This window comes from Delphinapterus leucas, chromosome 11 (genome assembly GCF_059928025.1).
Source record: "Delphinapterus leucas isolate spDelLeu-1000000601 "Yukka" chromosome 11, BTC_Dleu_Yukka2, whole genome shotgun sequence".
Taxonomy (NCBI): Eukaryota; Metazoa; Chordata; class Mammalia; order Artiodactyla; family Monodontidae; genus Delphinapterus; species Delphinapterus leucas.
In genome coordinates this window covers 61,088,464-61,112,993 of record NC_143139.1, presented here as the reverse complement: position 1 = coordinate 61,112,993, position 24,530 = coordinate 61,088,464, and the positions used below count along the sequence as shown (strand labels likewise).

Sequence of the window (24,530 nt, the reverse complement as noted above, 5' to 3'; positions counted from 1 at the left end):
CTTTACTGTCATTAAAATACTTTCCAAGGTGGCAGTACCAACTTATACTCTCACTAGCAATGTATGAGTTTTTCACTATACTTAGATTTACCAGACTTAATTTTGGAGGAATCTGGTGGGTACTAAATTATATCTTGTTTTGACCTGCATTTCCCGGAAGCAAATTGAAAAAAGTTAATTTAGGTAGATCAACTATATCAATGCTGCTGAAAAGTCAACAAGGATGAGGACCACAAGTTAACCACTGGATACAGCAATATAGATTTCGTGTTGCTTTGCCAAGGTAGAAGCACATGCCAGACTAGAACTGATTAAAGAAAAGATGGAAGGAAAGAAACTGGGAACAGCAAGTACAGGCAAATCTCTTGAGGAGTTTTGATACAAAGAGCAGAGAAATAGGGCAGTAGGCAGAAGAGAAGTGGAATCGAGGAAAACATGGTGTGGGTTTTGAGATTTGTTTTTCAGGATGGGAGAAATGACTGATAGTAGAAATGATCTGGTAGAGTCAAAAATTGATGAGGTAGAAGTGTGAGTAGAGAACTGCTGGAGAGATGCCTTCAGTGGGCATGAGAGGACAGAAATTAAGCATAACCAAACATATACAGTATTTTTATGCTAAAAAACACAGAACACTGATGAAAGAAATCAAAGAAGATCTAAATAAATAGACAGACATATCATATTTATGGATTAGAAGACTAAAAATGGTTAAGATGTCAATTCTCCCCACACTGACAGATGAGTTTAATGCCATTCCTATCAAAATCCCAGAGAGACTTTTTGTGTATATAGACAAGGTTATTCTAAAATACATAATGATCAAGGGATCAATCCAAGAAGATATAACAATTATAAGTATTTATGCACCCAACACAGGAGCACCTCAATACATAAGGCAAATGCTAACAACCATAAAAGGGGAAATTGACATTAACACAATAATAGTGGGGGACTTTAACACCCCACTTACACCAATGGACAGATCATCCAAACAGAAAATAAATGAAGAAACACAAGATTTAAATGACACAATGGACCAGATAGATTTAATTGATATTTATAGGACATTCCACCTGAAAGTAGCAGAATACACTTCCTTCTCAAGTCCACACAGAACACTCTCCAGGATAGATCACATCTTGGGTCACAAATCAAGCCTTGGAAAATTCAAGAAGACTGAAATCATATCAAGTGTCTTTTCTGAGATTATAATCGCTATGAGATTAGAAATCAATTACAGGGGGAAAAAACTGTAAAAAACACAAATACATGGAGGCTAAACAGGGTGCTACTAAATAATCAAGAGATCACTGAAGAAATCAAAAAATACACAGAAAAATGACAAAAATACAAATGACCCCACAACCTATGGGATGCAGCAGAAGCAGTTTTAAGAGGGAAGTTTATAGCAATTCGATCCCACCTCAAGAAACAAGAAAAATCTCAAATTAACAATCTAATCTTACACCTAAAGCAAACAGAGAAAGAAGAACAAAGAAAACCCAAAGTCAGTAGTAGGAAAGAAATCATAAAGATCAGAGCAGAAATAAATGAAATAGAAACGAAGAAAACAATAGCAAAGATCAATAAAAGTAAAAGTTGGTTCTTTGAGAAGGTAAACAAAATTGATAAACCCTTAGCCAGAATTAACAAGAAAAAAACGGAGAGAACGCAAATCAGTAAAATTAGAAATGAAAAAGGAGAGATCACAACTGACACCACAGAAATACAACAGATTATAAGAGACTACTACAAGCAACTATATGCCAATAAAATGGACAACCTCGAAGAAATGTGCAAATTCTTGGAAAGGTACAATTTTCCAAGAATTAGAATATATACACAGACCTGTCACAAGGAATGAAATTGAAACTGTAATTAAAAATCTTCCAACAAACAAAAGTCCAGGACCAGATGGCTTCACAGGCAAATTCTATCAAACATTTAGAGAAGAGCTAACACTATCCTCCTCAAACTCTTCCAAAAGATTACAGAGGGAGAAACACTCCCGAATTCGTTCTACGAGGCCACCATCACCCTGATACCAAAACCAGACAAAGATATCACAAAAAAAGAAAATTACAGGGGACGGGCGGGGGCTGGGAGCTGAGGCTCGGGCTTTGGAGTTTAGAGCCCAGGGAGAGGACTGGGGTTGGCCGCGTAAACACAGCCTTAAGGAGTTAGTGCACCGGGAGGGAGTCGGGAAACGTCTGGAGATGCCGAAGAGACAAGAGACTTTTTCTTGCCGCTTTGTTTCCTAGTGAGAGAGGAGAGGGGATTAAGAGCGCTGCTTAAAGGAGCTCCAGAGACGGGCTCGAGCCGCGGCTATCAGCGCTGACCCTAGAGACGGGCATGAGACGCTAAGGCTGCTGCTGCCGCCACCAAGAAGCCTGTGTGCGAGCACAGGTCACTATCCCCACCTCCCCTCCCCGGAGCCTGTGCAGCCCGCCACTGCCAGGGTCCCGTGATCCAGGGACAACTTCCCCGGGAGAATGCACGGCGCACCTCAGGCTGGTGCAACGTCACACTGGCCTCTGCCGCCGCAGGCTCGCCCCGCATTCCGTGCCCCTCCCTCCCCCCGGCCTGAGTGAGCCAGAGCCCCCGAATCAGCGGCTCCTTTAACCCTGTCCTGTCTGAGTGAAGAACAGACACCCTCCTGCGACCTACACACAGAGGCGGGGCCAAATCCAAAGCTGAACCCCGGGAGCTGTGCGAACAAAGAAGAGAAAGGGAAATTTCTCCCAGCAGCCTCATGACCAGCGGATTAAAGCTCGACAATCAACTTGAGGTACCCTGCATCTGTGGAATACCTGAATAGACAACAAATCATCCCAAATTGAGGAGGTGGACTTTGGTAGCAAAATAGATTATTTTTTCCCCTTTTCCTCTTTCTGTGAGCGTGTATGTGTATGCTTCTGTGTGAGATTTTGTCTGTAGAGCTTTGCTTTCACCATTTGTCCTAGGGTTCTGTACGTCCGTTTTTTTTTGTTTGTTTTTTAACTTTAAAAAATTTTTTTCTTAATAATTATTTATTTTAATAACTTTATTTTATTTTTATCCTTTTTCTTTCTTTCCTTTTTTCCTTCTTCCTTCCTTCCTTTCCTTCCCTCCCTCCCTACCTGCCTACCCCCGCCCCTCTCTTTCTTTCTTTATATTTTTTCTCCCTTTTATTCTGAGCCGTGTGGAGGACAGTCTCCTGGTCCTCCAGCCAGGCGTCAGGGCTGTGCCACTAACGGGAGAGCCAACTTCAGGACACTGGTCCACAAGAGACACCCCAGCTCCACGTAATATCAAATGGCAAAAATCTCCCAGAGATCTCCATCTCAACACCAAGACCCAGCTTCACTCAATGACCAGCAAGCTACAGTGCTAGATACCCTATGCCAAACAACTAGCAAGACAGGTACACAGCCCCATCCATTAGCAGAGAGGCTACCTAAACCATAATAAGGCCACAGACACCCCAAAACACACCACCAGACGTACACCTGCCCACCAGAAAGACAAGATCCAGCCTCATTCACCAGAACACAGGCACTAGTCCCCTCCACCAGGAAGCCTACACAACCCACTGAACCAACCTTAGCCAATGGGGACAGACACCAAAAACAACCGGAACTACAAACCTGCAGTCTGTGAAAAAGAGACCCCAAACACAGTAAGATAAGCAAAATGAAAAGACAGAAAAACACACAGCAGATGAAGGAGCAAGTTAAAACCCACCAGACCTAACAAATGAAGAGGAAACAGACAGTCTACCTGAAAGAGAATTCAGAATAATGATAGTAAAGATGATCCAAAATCTTGGAAATAGAATAGAGAAAATGCAAGAAACATTTAACAGGACCTAGAAAAACTAAAGAGGAAAGAAGCAATGATGAACAACACAATAAATGAAATTAAAAATACTCTAGAAGGGATCAATAGCAGAATAACTGAGGCAGAAGAACGAATAAGTGACCTGGAAGATAAAATAGTGGAAATAATTACTGAACAGCAGAATAAAGAAAAAAGAATGAAAAGAAGTAAGGACAGTCTCAGAGACCTCTGGGACAACATTAAACGCACCAACATTCGAATTATAGGGGTCCCAGAAGAAGAGAAAAAGAAAGGGACTGAGAAAATATTTGAAGAGATTATAGATGAAAACTTCCCTAATATGGGAAAGGAAATAGGTAATAAAGTCCAGGAAGCATAAGAGTCCCATACAGGATAAATCCAAGGAGAAACATGCCAAGACACATATTAATCAAACTATCAAAAATTAAATACAAAGAAAACATATAAAAAGCAGCAAGGGAAAAACAACAAATAACACACAAGGGAATCCCCATAAGGCTAACAGCTGATCTTTCAGCAGAAACACTGCAAGCCAGAAGGCAGTGTCAGGACATATTTAAAGTGATGAAGGAGAAAAACCTACAACCAAGATTACTCTACCCAGCAGGGATCTCATTCAGATTTGATGGAGAAATTAAAACCTTTACAAACAAGGAAAAGCTGGGAGTTCAGCACCACCAAACCAGCTTTACAATAAATGCTAAAGGAACTTCTCTAGGCAAGAAACACAAGAGAAGGAAAAGACCTACAATAACAAACCCCAAACAATTAAGAAAATGGGAATAGGAACATACATATCGATAATTACCTTAAATGTAAATGGATTAAATGCTCCCCCCAAAAGACACAGACTGGCTGAATGTATACAAAAATAAGACCCATATATATGCTGTCTACAAGAGACCCACTTCAGACCTAGGGACACATACAGACTGAAAGTGAGGGGATGGAAAAAGATATTTCATGCAAATGAAAATCAAAAGAAAGCTGGAGTAGCAATTCTCATATCAGACAAAATAGACTTTAAAATAGAGACGATTACAAGAGACAAAGAAGGACACTACATAATGATCAAGAGATTGATCCAAGAAGAAGATATAACAATTGTAAATATTTATGCACCCAACACAGGAGCACCTCAATACATAAGGCATATGCTAACAGCCATAAAAGGGGAAATCGACAGTAACACGATCATAGTAGGGGACTTTAACACCTCACTTTCACCAATGGACAAATCATCCAAAATGAAAATAAATAAGGAAACACAAGCTTTAAATAATACATTAAACAAGATAAACTTAATTGATATTTATAGGATATTCCATCCAAAAACAACAGAATACACATTTTTCTCAAGTGCTCATGGAACATTCTCCAGGATAGATCATATCTTGGGTCACAAATCTTGCCTCGGTAAATTTAAGAAAATTGAAATTGTATCAAGTATCTTTTCCGACCACAACACTATGAGACTAGATATCAATTACAGGAAAAGATCTGTAAGAAATGCAAACACATGGCTAAACAATACACTACTTAATAATGAAGTGATCACTGAAGAAATCAAAGAGGAAACCAAAAAATACCTAGAAACAAATAACAAAGGAGACACAACGACCCAAAACCTATGGGATGCAGCAAAAGCAGTTCTAAGAGGGAAGTTTATAGCAATACAATCCTACCTGAAGAAACAAGAAACATCTCAAATAAACAATCTAACGTTGCACCGAAAGCAATTAGAGAAAGAAGAACAAAAAAACCCAGAAGTTAGCAGAAGGAAACAAATCATACAGATCAGAACAGAAATAAGTGAAAAAGAAATGAAGGAAACGATAGCAAAGACCAATAAAACTAAAAGCTGGTTCTTTGAGAAGATAAACAAAATTGATAAACCATTAGCCAGGCTCATCAAGAAAAAAAGGGAGAAGACTCAAATCAATAGAATTAGAAATGAAAAAGGAGAAGTAACAACTGACACTGCAGAAATACAAAGGATCATGAGAGATTACTACAAGCAACCCTATGCCAATAAAATGGACAACCTGGAAGAAATCAACAAATTCTTAGAAATGCACAACCTGCCAAGACTGAACCAGGAAGAAATAGAAAATATGAACAGACCAATCACAAGCACTGAAAATGAAACTGTGATTAAAAATGTTCCAACAAACAAAAACCCAGGACCAGATGGCTTCACAGGCGAATTCTATCAAACACTTACAGAAGAGCTAACACCTATCCTTCTCAAACTCTTCCAAAATATAGCAGAGGGAGGAACACTCCCGAACTCATTCTACGAGGCCACCATCACCCTAATACCAAAACCAGAAAAAGAAGTCACAAAGAAAGAAAACTACAGGCGAATATCACTGATAAATATAGATGCAAAAATCCTCAACCAAATACTAGCAAACAGAACCCAACAGCACATTAAAAGGATCATACACCATGATCAAGTGGGGTTTATTCCAGGAATGCAAGGATTCTTCAATATACGCAAATAAATCAAAGTGATACACTATGCTAACAAATTGAAGGAGAAAAACCATATGATCATCTCAACAGATGCAGAGAAAGCTTTTGACAAAATTCAACACCCATTATGATAAAAACCCTGCAGAAAGTAGGCACAGAGGGAACTTTCCGCAACATAATATAGGCCATATATGACAAACCCACAGCCAACATCGTCCTCAATGGTGAAAAACTGAAACCATTCCCACTAAGATCAGGAACAAGACAAGGCTGCCCACTCTCACCACTCTTATTCAACACAGTTTTGGAAGTTTTAGCCACAGCAATCAGAGAAGAAAAAGAAATAAAAGGAATCCAAATCGGAAAAGAAGTAAAACTGTCACTGTGTGCAGATGACATGATACTATACATAGAGAATCCTAAAGATGCTACCAGAAAACTACTAGAGCTAATCAATGAATTTGGTAAAGTAGCAGGATACAAAATTAATGCACAGAAATCTCTGGCATTCTTATACACTAGTGATGAAAAATCTGAAAGACAAATTAAGAAAACACTCCCATTTACCACTGCAACAAAAAGAATAAAATATCTAGGAATAAACCTACCTAAGGAGACAAGAGACCAGTATGCAGAAAATTATAAGACACTGATGAAAGAAATTAATGATGATACAAATAGATGGAGAGATATACCATGTTCTTGGATTGGAAGAATCAACATTGTGGAAATGACTCTACTACCCAAAGTAATCTACAGATTTAGTGCAATCCCTATCAAACTACCACTGGCATTTTTCACAGAACGAGAACAAAAAATTTCACAATTTGTATGGGAACACAAAAGACTCCGAATAGCCAAAGCAATTTTGAGAACGAAAAATGGAGCTGGAGGAATCAGGCTCCCTGACTTCAGGCTCTACTACAAAGCTACAGTAATCAAGACAGTATGGTACTGGCACAAAAACAGATATATAGATCAATGGAACACGACAGAAAGCCCAGAGGTAAACCCACGCACATATGGTCCCCTTATCTTTGATAAAGGAGGCAGGAATATACAGTGGAAAAAAGACAGCCTCTTCAATAAGTCGACAGGTACATGTAAAAGTATGAAATTAGAACACTCCCTAACACCGTACATAAAAATAAGCTCAAAATGGATTAAAGACCTAAATGTAAGGCCAGACACTATCAAACTCTTAGAGGAAAACATAGGCAGAACACTCTATGACGTAAATCACAGCAAGATCCTTTTGGACCCACCTCCTAGAGAAATGGAAATAAAAACAAAAATAAACAAATGGGAACTAATGAAAGTTCAAAGCTTTTGCACAGCAAAGGAAACCATAAACAAGACCAAAAGACAACCGTCAGAATGGGAGAAAATATTTGCAAATGAAGCAACTGACAAAGGATTAATTTCCAAAATTTACAAGCAGCTCATGCAGCTCAATAACAAAAAAACAAACAACTCAATCCAAAAATGGGCAGAAGACCTAAAGAGACATTTCTCCAAAGAAGATATACAGACTGCCAACAAACACATGGAAGAATGCTCAACATCATTAATAATGAGAGCAATGAAAATCAAAACTACAATGAGATATCACCTCACACCAGTCAGAACGGCCATCATCAAAAAATCTAGAAACAATAAACGCTGGAGAGGGTGTAGAGAAAAGGGAACACTCTTGCACTGTTGGTGGGAATGTGAATTGGTGCAGCCACTATGGAAAACAGTATGGAGGTTCCTTAAAAAACTACAAATAGGACTACCATATGACCCAGCAATCCCACTACTGGGCATACACCCTGAGAAAACCATAATTCAAAAAGAGTCATGTACCAAAATGTTCATTGCAGCTCTATTTACAATAGCCCGAAAATGGAAACAACCTAAGTGCCCATCATCGGATGAATGGATAAAGAAGATGTGGCACATATATACAATGGAATATTACTCAGCCAGAAAAAGAAACGAAATTGAGCTATTTGTAATGAGGTGGATAGACCTAGAGTCTGTCATACAGAGTGAAGTAAGTCAGAAAGAGAAAGACAAATACCATATGCTAACACATATATATGGAATGTAAGAAAAAAAAATGTCATGAAGAACCTAGGGGTAAGACAGGAATAAAGACACAGACCTACTAGAGAACGGACTTGAGGATATGGGGAGGGGGAAGGGTAAGCTGTGACAAAGCGAGAAAGAGGCATGGACATATATACACTACCAAATGTAAGGTAGATAGCTAATTGGAAGCAGCCGCATAGCACAAGGAGATCGCTCTGTGCTTTGTGACCACCTGGAGGGGTGGGATAGGGAGGGTGGGAGGGAGGGAGACGCAAGAGGGAAGAGATATGGGAACATATGTATATGTATAACCGATTCACTTTGTTATAAAGCAGAAACTAACACACCATTGTGAAGCAATTATATCCCAATAAAGATGTTAAAAAAAAAAAAAGACCATGAGACAACCCTCAGAATGGGAGAAAATATTTGCAAATGAAGCAACTGACAAAGGATTAATCTCCAAAATTTACATGCAGCTCATGCAGCTCAATAACAAAAAAACAAACAACCCAATCCAAAAATGGGCTGAAGACCTAAATAGACATTTCTCCAAAGAAGAAATACAGATTGCCAACAAACACATGAAAGAATGCTCAACATCATTAATCATTAGAGAAATGCAAATCAAAACTACAACGAGATATCATCTCACACCGGTCAGAATGGCCATCATCAAAAAATCTAGGAACAATAAATGCTGGAGAGGGTGTGGAGAAAAGGGAACACTCTTGCACTGTTGGTGGGAATGTAAATTGATACAGCAACTATGAAGAACAGTATGGAGGTTCCTTAAAAAACTACAAATAGAACTACCATACGACCCAGCAATACCACTACTGGGCATATACCCTGAGAAAACCATAATTCAAAAAGAGTCATGTACCAAAATGTTCATTGCAGCTCTATTTACAATAGCCCGAAAATGGAAACAACCTAAGTGCCCATCATCGGATGAATGGATAAAGAAGATGTGGCACATATATACAATGGAATATTACTCAGCCAGAAAAAGAAAGGAAATTGAGTTATTTGTAGTGAGGTGGATGGACCTGGGGTCTGTCATACAGAGTGAAGTAAGTTAGAAAGAGAAAAACAAATACCGTATGCTAACACATACATATGGAATCTAAGAAAAAAAAAAGGTCATGAAGAACCTAGGGTTAAGACAGGAATAAAGATACAGACCTACTAGAGCATGGACTTGAGGATATGGGGAGGGGGAAGGGCAAGCTGTGACAAAGCGAGAAAGAGGCATGGACATATATACACTACCAAATGTAAGGTAGATAGCTAGTGGGAAGTAGCCACATAGCACAGGGAGATCAGCTAGGTGGTTTGCGACCACCTAGAGGGGTGGGACAGGGAGGGTGGGAGGGAGGGAGATGCAAGAGGGAAGAGATATGGGAACATATGTATATGTATAACTGATTCACTTTGTTATAAAGCAGAAACTAACACACCATTGTAAAGCAATTATACACCAAAAAAGATATTTAAAAAAAAAGAAAATTAAAGACTGATATCAATGATGAACACAGACCCAAAATTCCTCAACAAAATACTAGCAAACAGAATCCAACAACACATTGAAAAGATTATACACCATGATCAAGTGGGATTTGTCCCAGGAATGGAAGGATTCTTCAATATACACAAATCAATTAATGTGATATACCACAGTAACAAATTGAAGAATAAAAACCATATGATCATCTCAACAGATGCAGAAAAAGCTTCTGACAAATTCAACACCCATTTATGATAAAAACTCTCCAGAAAGTGGGCATAGAGGGAACCTACCTCAACATAATAAAGGCCATACATGACAAACCCACAGCAAACATCATTCTCAATGGTGAAAAAACTGAAAGCATTTCCTCTAAGATCAGGCACAAGACAAGGATGTCCACTCTCGTCACTCTTATTCAACATAGTTTGGAAGTCCTAGCCATGGCAATCAGAGAAGAAAAAGAAATAAAAGGAATACAAATTGGAAAAGAAGAAGTAAATCTGTCACTGTTTGCAGATGAAATGATACTATACACAGAATATCCTAAAGATGCCACCAGAAAACTACTAGAGCTAATCAATGAATCTGGTAAAGTTACAGGATACATTCTCTTGCATTCCTATACACTAAAAACGAAAGATCAGAAAGAGAAATTAGGGAAACAATCCCCTTTACCACTGCAACAAAAAGAGTAAAATACCTAGAATAAGCCTACCTAAGGAGGCAAAAGACCTGTACTCCAAAAACTATAAAACACTGATGAAAGAAGTCAAAGATGACACAACGAGATGGAGAGATATACCATGTTCTTGGATTGGAAGAATCAATACTGTGAAAATGACTATACTATCCTAAGCAATCTACAGAGTCAATGCAATCCCTATCAAATTGACAATTGCATTCTTCACAGAAGGAGAACAAAAAATTTTACAATTTGTATGGAAACACAAAGGACCCTGAATAGCCAAAGCAATCTTGAGAAAGAAAAACGGAGCTGGAGGAATGAAGCTCCCTGACTTCAAACTATATTACAAAGCTACAATAATCAAGACAGTATGGTACTGGCACAACAACAGCAATATAGATCAATGGTACAGGATAGAAAGCCCAAAGGTAAACCCATGTACATATGGTCACCTAATTTATGGCAAAGGAGGCAAGAACATAAAATGGAGAAAAGACAGCCTCTTCAATAAGTGGTGCTGGGAACACTAGACAGCTACATGTAAAAGAATGAAATTAGAACACTCCCTAACACCATACACAAAAATAAACTCAAAATGGATTAAAGACCTAAATGTAAGAACGGATACTATAAAACTCTTAGAGGAAAAACACTCTTTGACATAGACCACATCAAGATCTTTTTTGACCCACCTCCTACAGTAATGAAAATAAAAACAAAAATAAACAAATGAGACCCAATGAAACTTAAAAGCTTTTGCACAGCAAAGGAAACCATAAACAAGATGAAAAGACAACCCTCAGAATGGGAGAAAATATTTGCAAACGAAGCAACGGACAAAGGATTAATCTCCAAAATATACAAACAGCTCATGGAGCTCAATGTCAGAAAAAACAACCCAATCAAAAAATGGGCAGGGCTTCCCTGGTGGCACAGTGGTTAAGAATCTGCCTGCCAATGCAGGGGACACAGGTTCAAGCCCTGGTCTGGGAAGATCGCACATGCTGCAGAGCAACTAAGCCCATGCACCACAACTACTGAGCCTGCACTGTAGAGCCTGCAAGGCACAACTACTGAGCCTGTGTGCCACAACTAGTGAAGCCTGTGCGCCTAGAGCCCGAGCTCCACAAGAGAAGCCACCGCAATGAGAAGCCCACACACTGCAACAAAGAGTAGCCCCCACTCACAATAACTAGAGAAAGCCCGTGCACAGCAACAAAGATGCAATGCAGCCAAAAATAAATTAATAAAATAAATAAATTTATTTTAAAACAAAATGGGTGGAAGACCTAAACAGACATCTCTCCAAGGAGGACAGACAAATGGCCAAGGGGCATATAAATGGATGCTCAACATCACTAATTATTACAGAAATGGAAATCAAAACTACCATGAGGTATCACCTCACACCAGTCAGAAGGGCCATCATCAAAAGATCTACAAACAATAAATGCTGGTGAGGATGTGAAGAAAAGAGAACCCTCTTGTACTGTTGACGGGAATGTAAATTGATATAGCCACTATGGAGAACAGTATGGAGGTTCCTTAAAAAACTAAAAAGAGAACTACCATGTGACCCAGCAATCCCACTCCTGGGCATATACCCTGAGAAAACCATAACTCAAAAGGATATATGTACCCCAATGTTCATTGCAGCACTATTTACAATAGCCAGGACATGAAAACAACCTAAATATCCAATGACAGATGAATGGATAAAGAAGATGTGGTACATATATACAATGGAATATTACTCAGCCATAAAAAGAAATGAAATTGGGTCATTTGTAGAGATGTGGATGGACCTAGAGTTTGTCATACAGAGTGAAGTAAGCCAGAAAGAGAAAAACAAGTATCATATATTAACAAATATATGTGGACTCTAGAAAAATGGTACAGATGAACCTATTTGCAGGGCAGGAATAGAACACAGAGGTAGAGAACGGACATGTGGACACGGGGAGGAAAGGGAGTGTGGGACGAATTGGGAGATTAGGACTGCATATATACACTACCATGTGTAAAATAGATAGCTAGTGGGAACATGCTATAAAGCACAGGAAGCTCAGCTCGGTGTTCTCTGACGACCTAGATGGGTGGGGTGGGGGGTGGGAGGTCCAAGAGGGAGGGGATATAGGTATACATACAGCTGATTCACTTTATTGTACAGCAAAAACTAACACAACGTTGTAAAGCAGTTATACTCCAATAAAAATATTATTTTAAATAAACACTAAAAATAAATAAAATTAATATGCGAAAGCAACTAAAACAGGCAAAATAATTAAAAAAAAAAAAAGAATTGTAGGAAGGAGTCTACTCAATTTCAAGACCTATTATATAGCTCCAACAATCAAGATTGTGTCGTACTGGCTGAGAGACACACAGATCAATGAAACAGAAGACAGAACCCAGAAATAAAAACATACAAATATGCTCACCTGATCTTTGACAACATGTAAAAGCAATTCAATGGAGGAACGATAAGCTTTTCAACAAATAGTGCTGGAGTAGTTGGACATTTAAAGGGGGAGAAAAAATGAAGTTCAACCTAATTCTCACAATTTATACAAAAAGTAATTCAAAATTGATCCTGAACTTAAACTTAAATGTTACATGTAAAACCATAAACTGTTTAAAAAAGAAAAAGGCAAAAAACTCTTGGATCTATAGCTAGGCAAAGAGATCTTAAACTTGACATAAAAAGCACAATCCATAAAAGAAAAAAATTTATAAACTGAAATTCATCAAAATTTAAATTTATGCTCTGAGAAAGACCCTGTTATGAGGATGAACAGACAAGCTACAGACTGGGAGAAAATATTTGCAAACCACAACAAAAGACTAGTGTCTAGGGTATTAAAAACAAAAATGAAAACACAAACTTCTCAAAACTCGACAGTAAAATAAACAATCCATTTTTTTAAAGTTGGCAAAAGATACTGTTATGGGCTGAATTGTGTCCCCCCAAATCCATCTGTTGAAGCCCTAACTTCTAGTACCTCAGAATGTGAACGTATTTGGAGCTAGGCCCTTTACAGAGGGAATCAAGTTAAAATGAAGTCATCAGGGTGGGCCCTAATCCAGTGTGACTGGTGTCCTTAGAGGAAGAGAAAATTTGGACACACAGACACTAGAGATGCATATACACAAGGGAAAAACCATGTTGAGGACACAGCAAGAGGGCTGCCATCTGTTAAGCAGAGTAAGACCTCAGAAGAAACCAAACCTGCCATCACGTTGTTCTTGGATTCCTAGCCTCCAGAACTGTGAGAAAATAAATTTCCATTATTTAAGCCACTCCATATGTGGTATTTTGTTATGGCAGCCCTGGCAAACTAATACAGACACAAAGAGACATTTAACCCAGGAGGATATATAGATGGCAAATAAACACATGAAAACAAAGTCAGCATCATTAGCCATTAGGGAAATGTAAATTAATAACACAATGACTTATCATCACATACCTATTAAAATGGGCTAAGGAGATGCAGAGAGATCAGATTACTCATATACAGCTGGTTGTAAAGTAAAATGTACAGCCACTCCAGAAAACAGCTTGACAGTTTCTTAAAAATATTAACACACAACTATCATATGACCCAGTAACTGCACTCCTGGGCATTTATCCTACAGAAACGAAAACTTATGTTTACACAAAGACCTTTACACAAATATTTAAAGCAGCTTTATTTATAATAACCAAGAATCGGAAACAACACAGATGTCCATCAATGGGTAAATAGTTAAACTGTGGTACATCCAACGTACTACCTAGTAATAAAAAGGAATGAAAAAAAAAAAAAAAGGAATTAACTACTGATACATGCTAAAACCTGGATGAATCTCCAAAGTATTATGAAAAAAGCCAGTCCCACAGGGATACACTCAACATGATTCCAGTTAAAAAACATTCTTAAAATTACAAAATTATAGAAATGGGAGAATAGATTGGTATGGGTATACAAAGGCAATATAAAAGATCTTTGTGGTGACAGAAATATTCTGTAACTTCACTGATTCAATATCAATCTCCTGGATGTGGTATTATAATTTTGCAAGGTGTTACCATTGGGAAAATATGGGTAAAGGGTACACAGGATCTCTCTGCATTTTTTCTTACAACTACATGTGAATCTACAATTATCTCCATATAAAAGATTTCAATTCAAAGAAAGTCATCAACTTAAACATTTAAAATATGTGCAACTTATAAATACAATATGTCTCAATAAAAATAGTTATGTAGTAAAAAATACTTTTAAAAGACATAAATTTTAAAAAAACTGTCCAGACCAGTGTTATCCCACAACTTTCTGCAATTACTGATATATTCTATATTTCTGTGCTGTCTAAAACAGTAGTCACTAGCCACACATGGCTAATAAACACTTAAAATGTGACTAATATGACTGAAAACTCAATTTTTTATTTTATTTATTTTAATCAATTTAAATTTAAATAGCCACATGTCATTGGTGGCTACCATATTGGACAAGGCAGGTCTAGACATTACAAAGAACGGGAAAGATCATCATACGCTAAGATGAAACTATGGCCAAAGTGTATTCAGAGAAAATGTAAATTGTATAACGTTGTATGATACCATTTGTGTGACAAAAACAAGGAAATAAATGTATATAAGCGTGTATATGAAATATACATTTATATATGCTTTTACCTTCTACTACATAGCCTTCTGTACTATTTAAATTTTTTTTGACAATAATTCTGTGCTGCTTTCTTTTAAAAGCCAAAAGCCCATGTTGGAATTTAAATTTCTGATACCTTGAAAATTCATATACTATTCAACAATACAAAATAAATCACATGTTAGGATATTTCAGAAAGTTTAAGTTTTTATTTGGTCTGCTAGATTCTAGTTTGTCAATTTTTTTCCCCAAGTGTGGCCTTTTTTTGGACTTAGTAACATACAATTACCCACAGGAAAAAGGAGACAAATAAGGAAGAAACAAGTATAAATAATGGGAACTTATGAAATCAAGTTAATTAACTTCTTACATAAACAGCTGTAAGATCTCGATATTTATATCAAGTGTTCTATCAGAAAGCAAAATTTCCTTAGAAAATAATGTCTACAGTTTATTCATGATCATAGTTACAGAATTATGAATGAAGATTAATGAGTATTTATAATCACAGTGAAGGGAGATAAAATCTCCAAGGTAGAAACAGATTTAACAATCTGTTACAATTCTCTCTCATAACCTTGAACGGCAGAAAGAAAGGAAAGATTATAAAACAGATGATGGCTAACTCTATGTGTCAAGTGCCGTTCTAAACTTTATGTAGAGGCAGGATTCCTCAGAATCAAAGATTCTGAGGAATCTGAGGATTCCTCAGAATCAAAGAATTCCTTACAATCAATGTGATTGTAAGATGCACATAGTACTGTAGTATTTACTACTGAAAAAAATCCGTGCATAAGTGGATCCACACAGTTCAAACATGTGTTGTTCAAGGATCAACTGTACATGACATTATGGTAAAGGGAAAACTATGGAGACAGCAAAAAGATCAGTGGTTGCCAGAGTTAGCAGAGAGGGAGGGATGAGTAGGCAGAACACAAAGGATTTTTAGGGTAGTGAAACTATTCTGTATGATACTGTAATAGTGGATACATGTCATTATACCTTTGTCAAAACCCATATTAAAACCCAGAAGTGAACCCTAAGGTAAAGTGATAATGATGTGTCAACACAGGTTCATCAACTGTAACAAATGTGCCACCTCCGGGGCAAGTTGTTGACACAGGGTATATGGGAATTCTCTGTACTTTCTGCTCAATGTTGCTGTGAACCTCAAACTACTCTAAAAAATAGTCTATTAAAAATATTTTTTCCAATAAATGAGGACTTTTGCCATCACAGCTAACTATTCAATCAACTCTGTATCATCACTATCGCAATACAAAATGGGCAACTGGATTCAAGCAGTTTGAACCTGGATTCTAATTCAGTTCTGCCACTTACCAGCAAGTTGCTTACCCTCTCTATGCCTCAATCCTCTCATTTGTAAAAAAGGTATTAAGAAAGGTGTGAGAATTAAATGAATGAATATATAAGCAAAACTGTTTAGGACAGTGGCTAGTTCAGTTATAATTTGGTAACTGTTAGCAATTACCATTGTGATTATCCATCAGATTGAGGAGATAACATGAAAAGCACACAATACAATGCCTCATACCTTAAATGTAAAATTAGCTACTTTCCTCCTCCTTGTGTAAAAAAAAAAAAGTAATAAAACTTTTCCCACACATCAAGTGCGTATCAGAGAGAGGAGGATGAAGTATGGGATTATCAGAATCACCTCTGAAAGTTTTTCAAAACATACATACCACAAAGCCAAATACTAAATTAGAAACTGTGAGAGGTGTATATGGAAACACGTGTATTCTAACAAAGTTCTCCATAAGGTTCTAATACACACACACACACACACACACACACACACACACACATATTCTTACTTTACCCAACCCATCTACCATGCAAATCTAGTTCTGATGAAGTTATTGCACACAGTGGTTAATGGGATTTAATGCACTGAAATATCATATATTTTAACATAAATTTCTTGGAGTTCCTATGTATTATCTAGATCAGAGCTGGCAAATAGAGTCCACAGTTCAAATCTGGCCCAGCACCTGATTTTATATATAAAGTTTTATTGAAACACAGCACACCCATTCATTTCCATATTGTCTACAGCTGCTTTCATACAACCACCACAGAGCTGAGTAGTTGCTACAGAGACTACATGGCCCACAAACTGGAAAATTCTTACTATCTGGCCTTTACAGAGAAAGTTTCCCAACCTTGGTCTAGATTATTCATGCAGCATGCTATTCAGTAGCTCAACTAGAACATTTACTGTTAACAATGAGTGCAGTGTAATTACAGCATCTCAAAGTACGTAAAAAACTAGAAGACTGGAACAAAGCAAACAGTTCTTCACACTAAGAGTACAGAGGACAGAAACAGTTTCCCTGCTAGCATTCCTGCTTTAAGGAAACTGTTCCTCCTCCAACTCCAAGCAAGATGGCTTGGCAAAGTTCAGACCCTCTCCCGTGGTCATAGGAGTGGACACACTGCCTCTTTCCAATGTGGAATAAGGAAAGACAAGCAGTCCCTCTCTAATGGTCAGCTGAGATTTGAGATATCAATGCTGGCATCCATGTCCCCACTACACAGAGGAAAGAAGCTACTCAGCATTAGGAGAAAATGAAGCTGAAGGGCAGAGATGAGGAGAGAGAGAAGATTGTCTTGGTGACATTCTCAGCTCAGGTTCCAGTTATCCTTGAGCCCAACTGCACTCCTGCCATCCTGAGCTTGGGTTATGTGGACCAGTAAATTCCCCTTTTTGCCCAAGTAGATTTTTAAAAGGTTGGTGACATCTGCAATCCAAGGATTCTAACTAACACGACAAGCAACTTCTTCAGCTCACAAAAGGGTTTGTTCATTCGTTCATTTGTTCATTTATTTTAATGATAATGGGGATAGTTTTGGTCACCAGTTTTGTTCATCATTCATTAAATCCTTCATAAATTAACAGATGTTTATAATACACACACACACACATATACATGTTAAAAAACTGAATGAGGGTACAGTAACATCTCAATCAGTAATTAACAGTATTTTTCACTTGATTTTTCCTAGTATAAAACAACTGATAAAAAACACAGGTTATCTGATATATATACAAAGAAACCCCTTCAGGTACATTTAGCCCTATCATTTCCATCTCCTCAACAATAATTATCAGTAATCAGAAAGATGAGCCTAGGACACTATAATATTCTGAGTTATCAAAGAAAGATTCTATCATATTTAGTATGTATTAACCCTAGAAAGTAGAGTAATTCATTTGGAAAATTTTCAACACGATTTGAGACAAAAATCAAAAATATTCTGTTAGCCGTCTATAATTCAGGAAATTAAGTTCTTCATAATATCTCATTTAAAGAAGGCTCAAGTTTCACTCTACTTTCAAATTAGCTGCCTGTAGCTCTATTTTAAGGAGAATTTAACAGAAGATATCATCCTACAAATGGATAATTATTGCACTGGGTGAGAATTTTACTTGCATATTTTATAAATATAATACTGCCTTGAATCAACTTTTTAAATTCCAAAGCTTAAACTATTTGATATTTTATTCTTGAATTATCTATCTGTAATACAATCCAATCATAAAATAATATTAGAAATAGACGATGCTTTGAAAGAGAATTTCACATAACCCTGATATTGAAATAACATCTTTCTGGATTATGTGGCTGTTGGGAGTTCTGTTAAAATCACACTACATCAAGACACTTTAAACGACTAACCAACCCTAACTACCCTAACACACCCTTAGGATACTCTCTAGAGGAAAGGAGGTCCACAATGCATTTTAAATTTTTAACAAAATACACACACACACACACACACATTCATCTATCCTGAGGGATCTGAAGGCCTCCAATTCATCTTTTGTTATTTTACAATGCCTTATTCTGTATTCCTCATTACTCTATGGCCTATCAAAGCATCAAGACCATACTGTGATGCTCAACAAACACTCTTCATATCAAAGCACACATCTTTAAGAACATTAAATAGTGCAAAAAAGGCTTATAATAAAGAGTACTCTGCCTGTCCTCTCCTCAAACCCCAATTTTCGTTATCTTAGCTACCTAGACAGTTGCCTCAATATCTAATATATGTATACTACTATTGCTTGAGATATTAATAACTAATCATAACATTAATAGCTAACATGTATTGTGTTACTAAGTGCCAGACACAGAACTTTATATATATTCTCTCATTTCATCTTCACGACAGCTTCATGAGGTAGGAGCTATTATATTCCCGTTTTAGTCTGGAAAATTGGAACACAGTTCAATAACTTGCCCAGAGTCACAAAGCTAGTAAGTACAAAACTAGGATCTGAACTCAAGCAGCCAAACACCAGCACTCTCACTTTTAACCTGCATCCTCTTATATTTACCCACTCCACAGTCCCCTCTTAATAAATACTTTGGGGATAGGTCTCACAAATTAAATAAAAGTAGGGATCGAAACAAAACAAAGATGTCAAAACAGTAAAATGGCATTTCTCACAATCAAATATAATTTTTTGGTTCTACACGTCAGTAATTTTCAACTTTGGCTTTGCCACAATCCATGAGGTCACCCATTAGTGGCATTTTCATTTTTATATATTGACTCAGTAGTTACTATGCTTAGGGTATAGTATTTTTAAATCTAAATTACAAGTATATGGCCTATAGCATTTTTGCTGAATAAAAAAGGCATCAGATCCTAAAGACTGACAGAAAGACATGTTTTGAAGGGAAAGAGTGTGCCAGCAATCTATCAGAAAAAGAAAAGTAATTTTCAAAGTAACTTTCCATCTGCTTTATGAAAACAAATGAGTTAATTTATATATCTGTACACATGTGTATCTCTATATAATCGGGCAAAAAAAATTAGTAATGGAAAAAGGCAAAATCACTTTCACTGAAGAAAAGTTTCAAAAAATAGATTCTGTAAAATCTGTAAAGACAGGAGATGTAGTAGTTCTTCAGTTTAATATTCTAAACAAAGAAAAAATGAGACATGAATATGGATAAATTTAATGTGAAGCAAAAAAGTTACCATTAAAAAAAAAATGAGACATTAGAGAAAAGGCAGTAGTTTGAAATTGAGAAAAAAAGGAAGCAAGCAAGAGATGAAAGCCCCAGGTAATCTAGGCAATCCAGTTCAAAGCTCTGAGTCAGACCTTGCTGAGACAGAGAGCCCTTATAATAATACTCTGGCTGAAGGGAGTATTGTGGCCTCATTCTATGAAAGAGCAGAGAAGGCTTACTGAGGACGTACTAGTGAGTGAAACGGAAGGCTGGTGACAGCAAGCCAGCTGGACCTGTAGACCAACATATGGTCTTTATCTCTGCTGAAGTTTTACTTCTAACCATTCTAGATAACAGGAATCCGAACCTACTTACAGGCTACACTTCTCATTTCAGCACTATTTGTATTCTGATATCTTTCCAACTGGATCATTAACTTCTGGAGAGCAGAAGCTATTCTATTTATTCTATTTTCATCCATATAACCTAGTACAGTGCTATGCATCTAGCAGATAGATGCTCAAGCCTATCAATCTTGAAAAATCACAACATACAACAGAGCATTAGAGTTTAAAGAAATCTGAAGAGAGCGTCCAGTCTAGCCTCTTTATCTTAAAAGCAAAGAAACTAAGTGTAGTTTAAATGTCCACTAGCCTAAAATGGAAGAGCTGGGATTAGCACCCTAATCCCCTGATACTCAGTTTATCTTTTTCCAAATAGCCTCTAATTTCTTCCATTAAAATAAAACAATCTTATTTCATCAGAAAATAAAGTCAACAGCATCAGTACTCACTATATGTCAGAGCCCTTTACATTTGCTTGGCAGTCTGCATGCCTAGGTCTGTGATGACTGTTTTACAAACAATATTCTAGTTAATACTCACAACGACTCTAAGAGGTAGGTACTATTATCCTAATTTCACAAAAGCGTAAAATGTAATTTGACCATGATGATAGTAAGTGGCAGAACCTAGATTCTCCATTTGTCACCAGAGTCTTGGCTCTTGACCAGTATCCTATACTGTTTCTCACTGTATTTACCACAAATATACTGAAGTCTCAAGATAAACAAATGTTTAAGTGACTGACTAAATGAATGGATTATTTAATTAATTGAAAAGTAAGGTTCTCTCATAGCAAATATCTCTAAAAAGAAGGGTTCGTTGTTAATCTGATTACATAATTCCCTAAGAAAAGTTTTAACAGTGAGCAGTCTGCATACTAACAAGAGATTTAAGGATAGCTAATTTCTTTATCCCACAAATAATTCATCTATTCAACAAATAGTGAGAAACTATTTTTGTGACACAGTGTTAAATTTGAACATAAAAAGTAAAATAAACTTGTTCCTACAAGATCCTATTCCACTAAATTAAAACCCACACAAGTTTCTACACCAGTCATCAAAATCAAAATAAATATATAACACCGCCCTCCTTTTGGTGGAGAAAGGAGTAACATTAACTGAGCACGTACAATGTGCCAGTTCTTAAACCTCAACAAAGAGTCTCACCTAATCCCTTAAAGCCAAGTGAACTAGGCAGCATCTCCATTTTCTGATGAACAAATTGAGGCTTTAAAGAGATTAAGAATCTGTCTCAGGTTACTTGGCTAATTACTACAAATCCAGAATTGGAACCCAAGTTTGACCAAAAGTCTATGTTCTCTCCAAAAACGAGTAAATGGTACTATTATTTGCTCACCAACGCAAAAAAGGTTTGCTAGGTTTCTTTCCAAGGGAGTAGGAAGACACCACTTACTTTAACAACAAAAATGAATATATTATCTCACTTAATCCTTAGCTTATTCGTTATTATTATTTCATCCCATTATTATAAATCATGAAGCCAAAACTAAGGGAAGTAGCTTGCCCAAGAATGCACAGCAAGAAAGCAGCAGAACTATACCAGGTCTGTACCAGGTGTGAATGCAAAACTAACCACAGCAAAAATTCAGAAAGACCTTAGGCCTGGTAGTTATGAGCTTAAGACTCAAAACACCTAAACTAAGTGGACCTTGTGTTTGTCAAGCAAAAAGGAATGGTAGATATCATCTACTTCAACTTCCACTTTCAATGACGAGGAAGTTGATTTTCTAGTAATAGTCTATTAAATGGCAACCTGAAGACTGGTCTCTAAATTCCAAGCCTACAGGCCATTACATTATACCAAGCAATTTCTGGATTTGTTGCCTGTTGAAATTACTCCTAAAGTACCAAACAATGAACTATTTCACAAAACAAAGGTTTATGAAGAGAGAAGAGTTATGTTATAGAATCAATATTTAAGTATTTAAAATACTTTCACAGGAGTAGATGAATAGAAATATTCCTTAGAAACATTTTCAATGCATCATCTGAAAACTTTGTCTATTTCTTGATATATTTTTAGGGCCTAAAGTGTGAGCTAAAAGAGAGATGTCTCCGATGCCAATTCTGAGAATTTTTTTTTACCACTTTGGCCAAAAAAAAAAAAAGTTTAGTTTTACTGTAGAACTCTGTTTGTCAGAAATCCAAAGTAGCCTTTTCATTGAGAGTGGCCCAGGTATATTCCTAAGGAACTGTGCCACTGTTTTTGATAAGTCAAAGTGATGAATGAGGTGATGAGTATTAACATATAACATGGGTAAGTGCTTGTATTTATATTATACTAAGTAATATAAGCATGGTATAATCCCAACTCCAGAAATAAACAGAATCATTCTAATGCAAGATAACCAGGTAGAGACTTCCATGTTTGTTCACCCTACAACACAAAGATTGTCTTCAACCCTTAAGCTCATAAAAACCACAGGAGTTCTTCAGCAAGCTTTGCTGCTGCCCTCCGCACATCACTGTGGATCATTAAAAACCGGAATGCATCAAGAATTGCTTCCAGGCCTGAACTAGCACTAGCTCGGCTATAAACTAACAGAATGCTACTGATCTTGGAGAGGGGCACTGTTTACTTACAGGTGAAGATACTCATGTGATGGGAAACGTGTTGCACTGTCCTCCTCTGGCTCCCGCCCCTCCCCCGAAAAAACACGGTACTTTGACAAGCTAATGTGAGCGTGGGTCTATTCCCAAAAGTTTTGACCTCTCTTTTTAATCGCTTAAGGACAAACACTCAAAGAAGGACATCCGACACAAGGGGCCCCGAGGTGCTGCCTATTGCATCACGGGAAGGACATCACTTTGGCCAAAAAGCTGTGTTCGTCCCCTACACTCCCCCACAGTGAGCCAAATGGGAGAAATAGATAACCGTCATTCACTCTGGCGAAGGAAAAGAAAAGAAATCAAAACCACACGCGCTTCCTTCTCGCCCCGAGAGGCTTGGAGCAGGACTAGGGCTTAACGTGCGGTTCCAAACAAGCACCAGGCCCCCGCCGCCAGTGCACCCGCGAGTAGCGCGGCGACAGAGTAGAACCGTCAACATCTCCACCTCTGTCCTCCAGGCACAGCCAGGGACGGCGTCCCAGAGCCCGCCCCGGCCGGGCCCGCCCCGCTATCTCCTCCCCCGTTATCCGCTCACAGCCGCGCTCGGGCCTGGATTTGCCTCCCCGCCCTCCCCAACTTCCGCGCGTTCCACTACCCCGAACACGCAGGCCACCGCCCCCTGCGAGTCCGGGGGAGAAAGGTTGGAGGATCGCAGGGCTAGGAATGGGCTCGGCGCCGTTTCTCACCTCTGGATGGAGAAGGGGCACGCAGCCCGCTTCGGTCTCGTACTCATCCGGGCCGTCCGCCATCTTGGTGTTAAATCCCTCCTCCCGCTGCATGCCGGGAGAAAGCGTTTCACCCTCGCAGGGTTCGGGCAAGGCGGAGGGCGAGCGCGAGGGCGAGCTCGAGCCCCGCCGGAGGCAACGCGGCCGCCTCCTCCTCCTCCTCCTTCCCTTCCCCCCGTGACGCCCCCTCTGCCCCTCCCCCCTCGGGGAGCACGGGTCCCTGCGCGCGTGCGCGCGTGCCGGGCCGGCCCGAGCGGGAGCGCGCTCTGCTGCACTGCGCCGGGGCAGGCGGGCGGAAGGCTCTGGGCGTGGGCGCTGCCACTCGCAAGCGGGCCCGCGCCCCAGGCAGCTGTGCGCCTCTGGCTACCTCGGGGAGGCGGCTGCTGGGCAACCGGGTAGTTAACGTGAGAAACCAAGCGGCGGTACGGGAACGAAAGCAGGGCTCCGGAGAGGCGCAGCCGAGATTCGGGATCCCCGGCAGTCGGGGCGGCCAAGCCCGGAAACCCCACTGTCCCGATACGAGACCCCCGGGACCGCTTCTTAGAGACCCGGAGTGGAACCATCACTTCGCTCCAGGTACTAGGTTTTGG

At 38.5% G+C, this 24,530-nt stretch overlaps 1 protein-coding gene across 1 annotated transcript in view; it reads right to left on the bottom strand.

Annotated features, from left to right (window-relative positions):
• Window positions 1–24,098, bottom strand: part of ZDHHC17 (zDHHC palmitoyltransferase 17) — a 106,414-nt gene extending 82,316 nt beyond the window's left edge. The window contains exon 1 of the mRNA XM_022559921.3: window positions 23,902–24,098. Within this exon, the coding sequence (XP_022415629.2) occupies window positions 23,902–23,994 (93 nt within the window). The 5' untranslated portion in view covers window positions 23,995–24,098. The remainder of the gene's footprint in view (window positions 1–23,901) is intronic.
• Window positions 24,099–24,530: the final 432 nt, after the last annotated feature.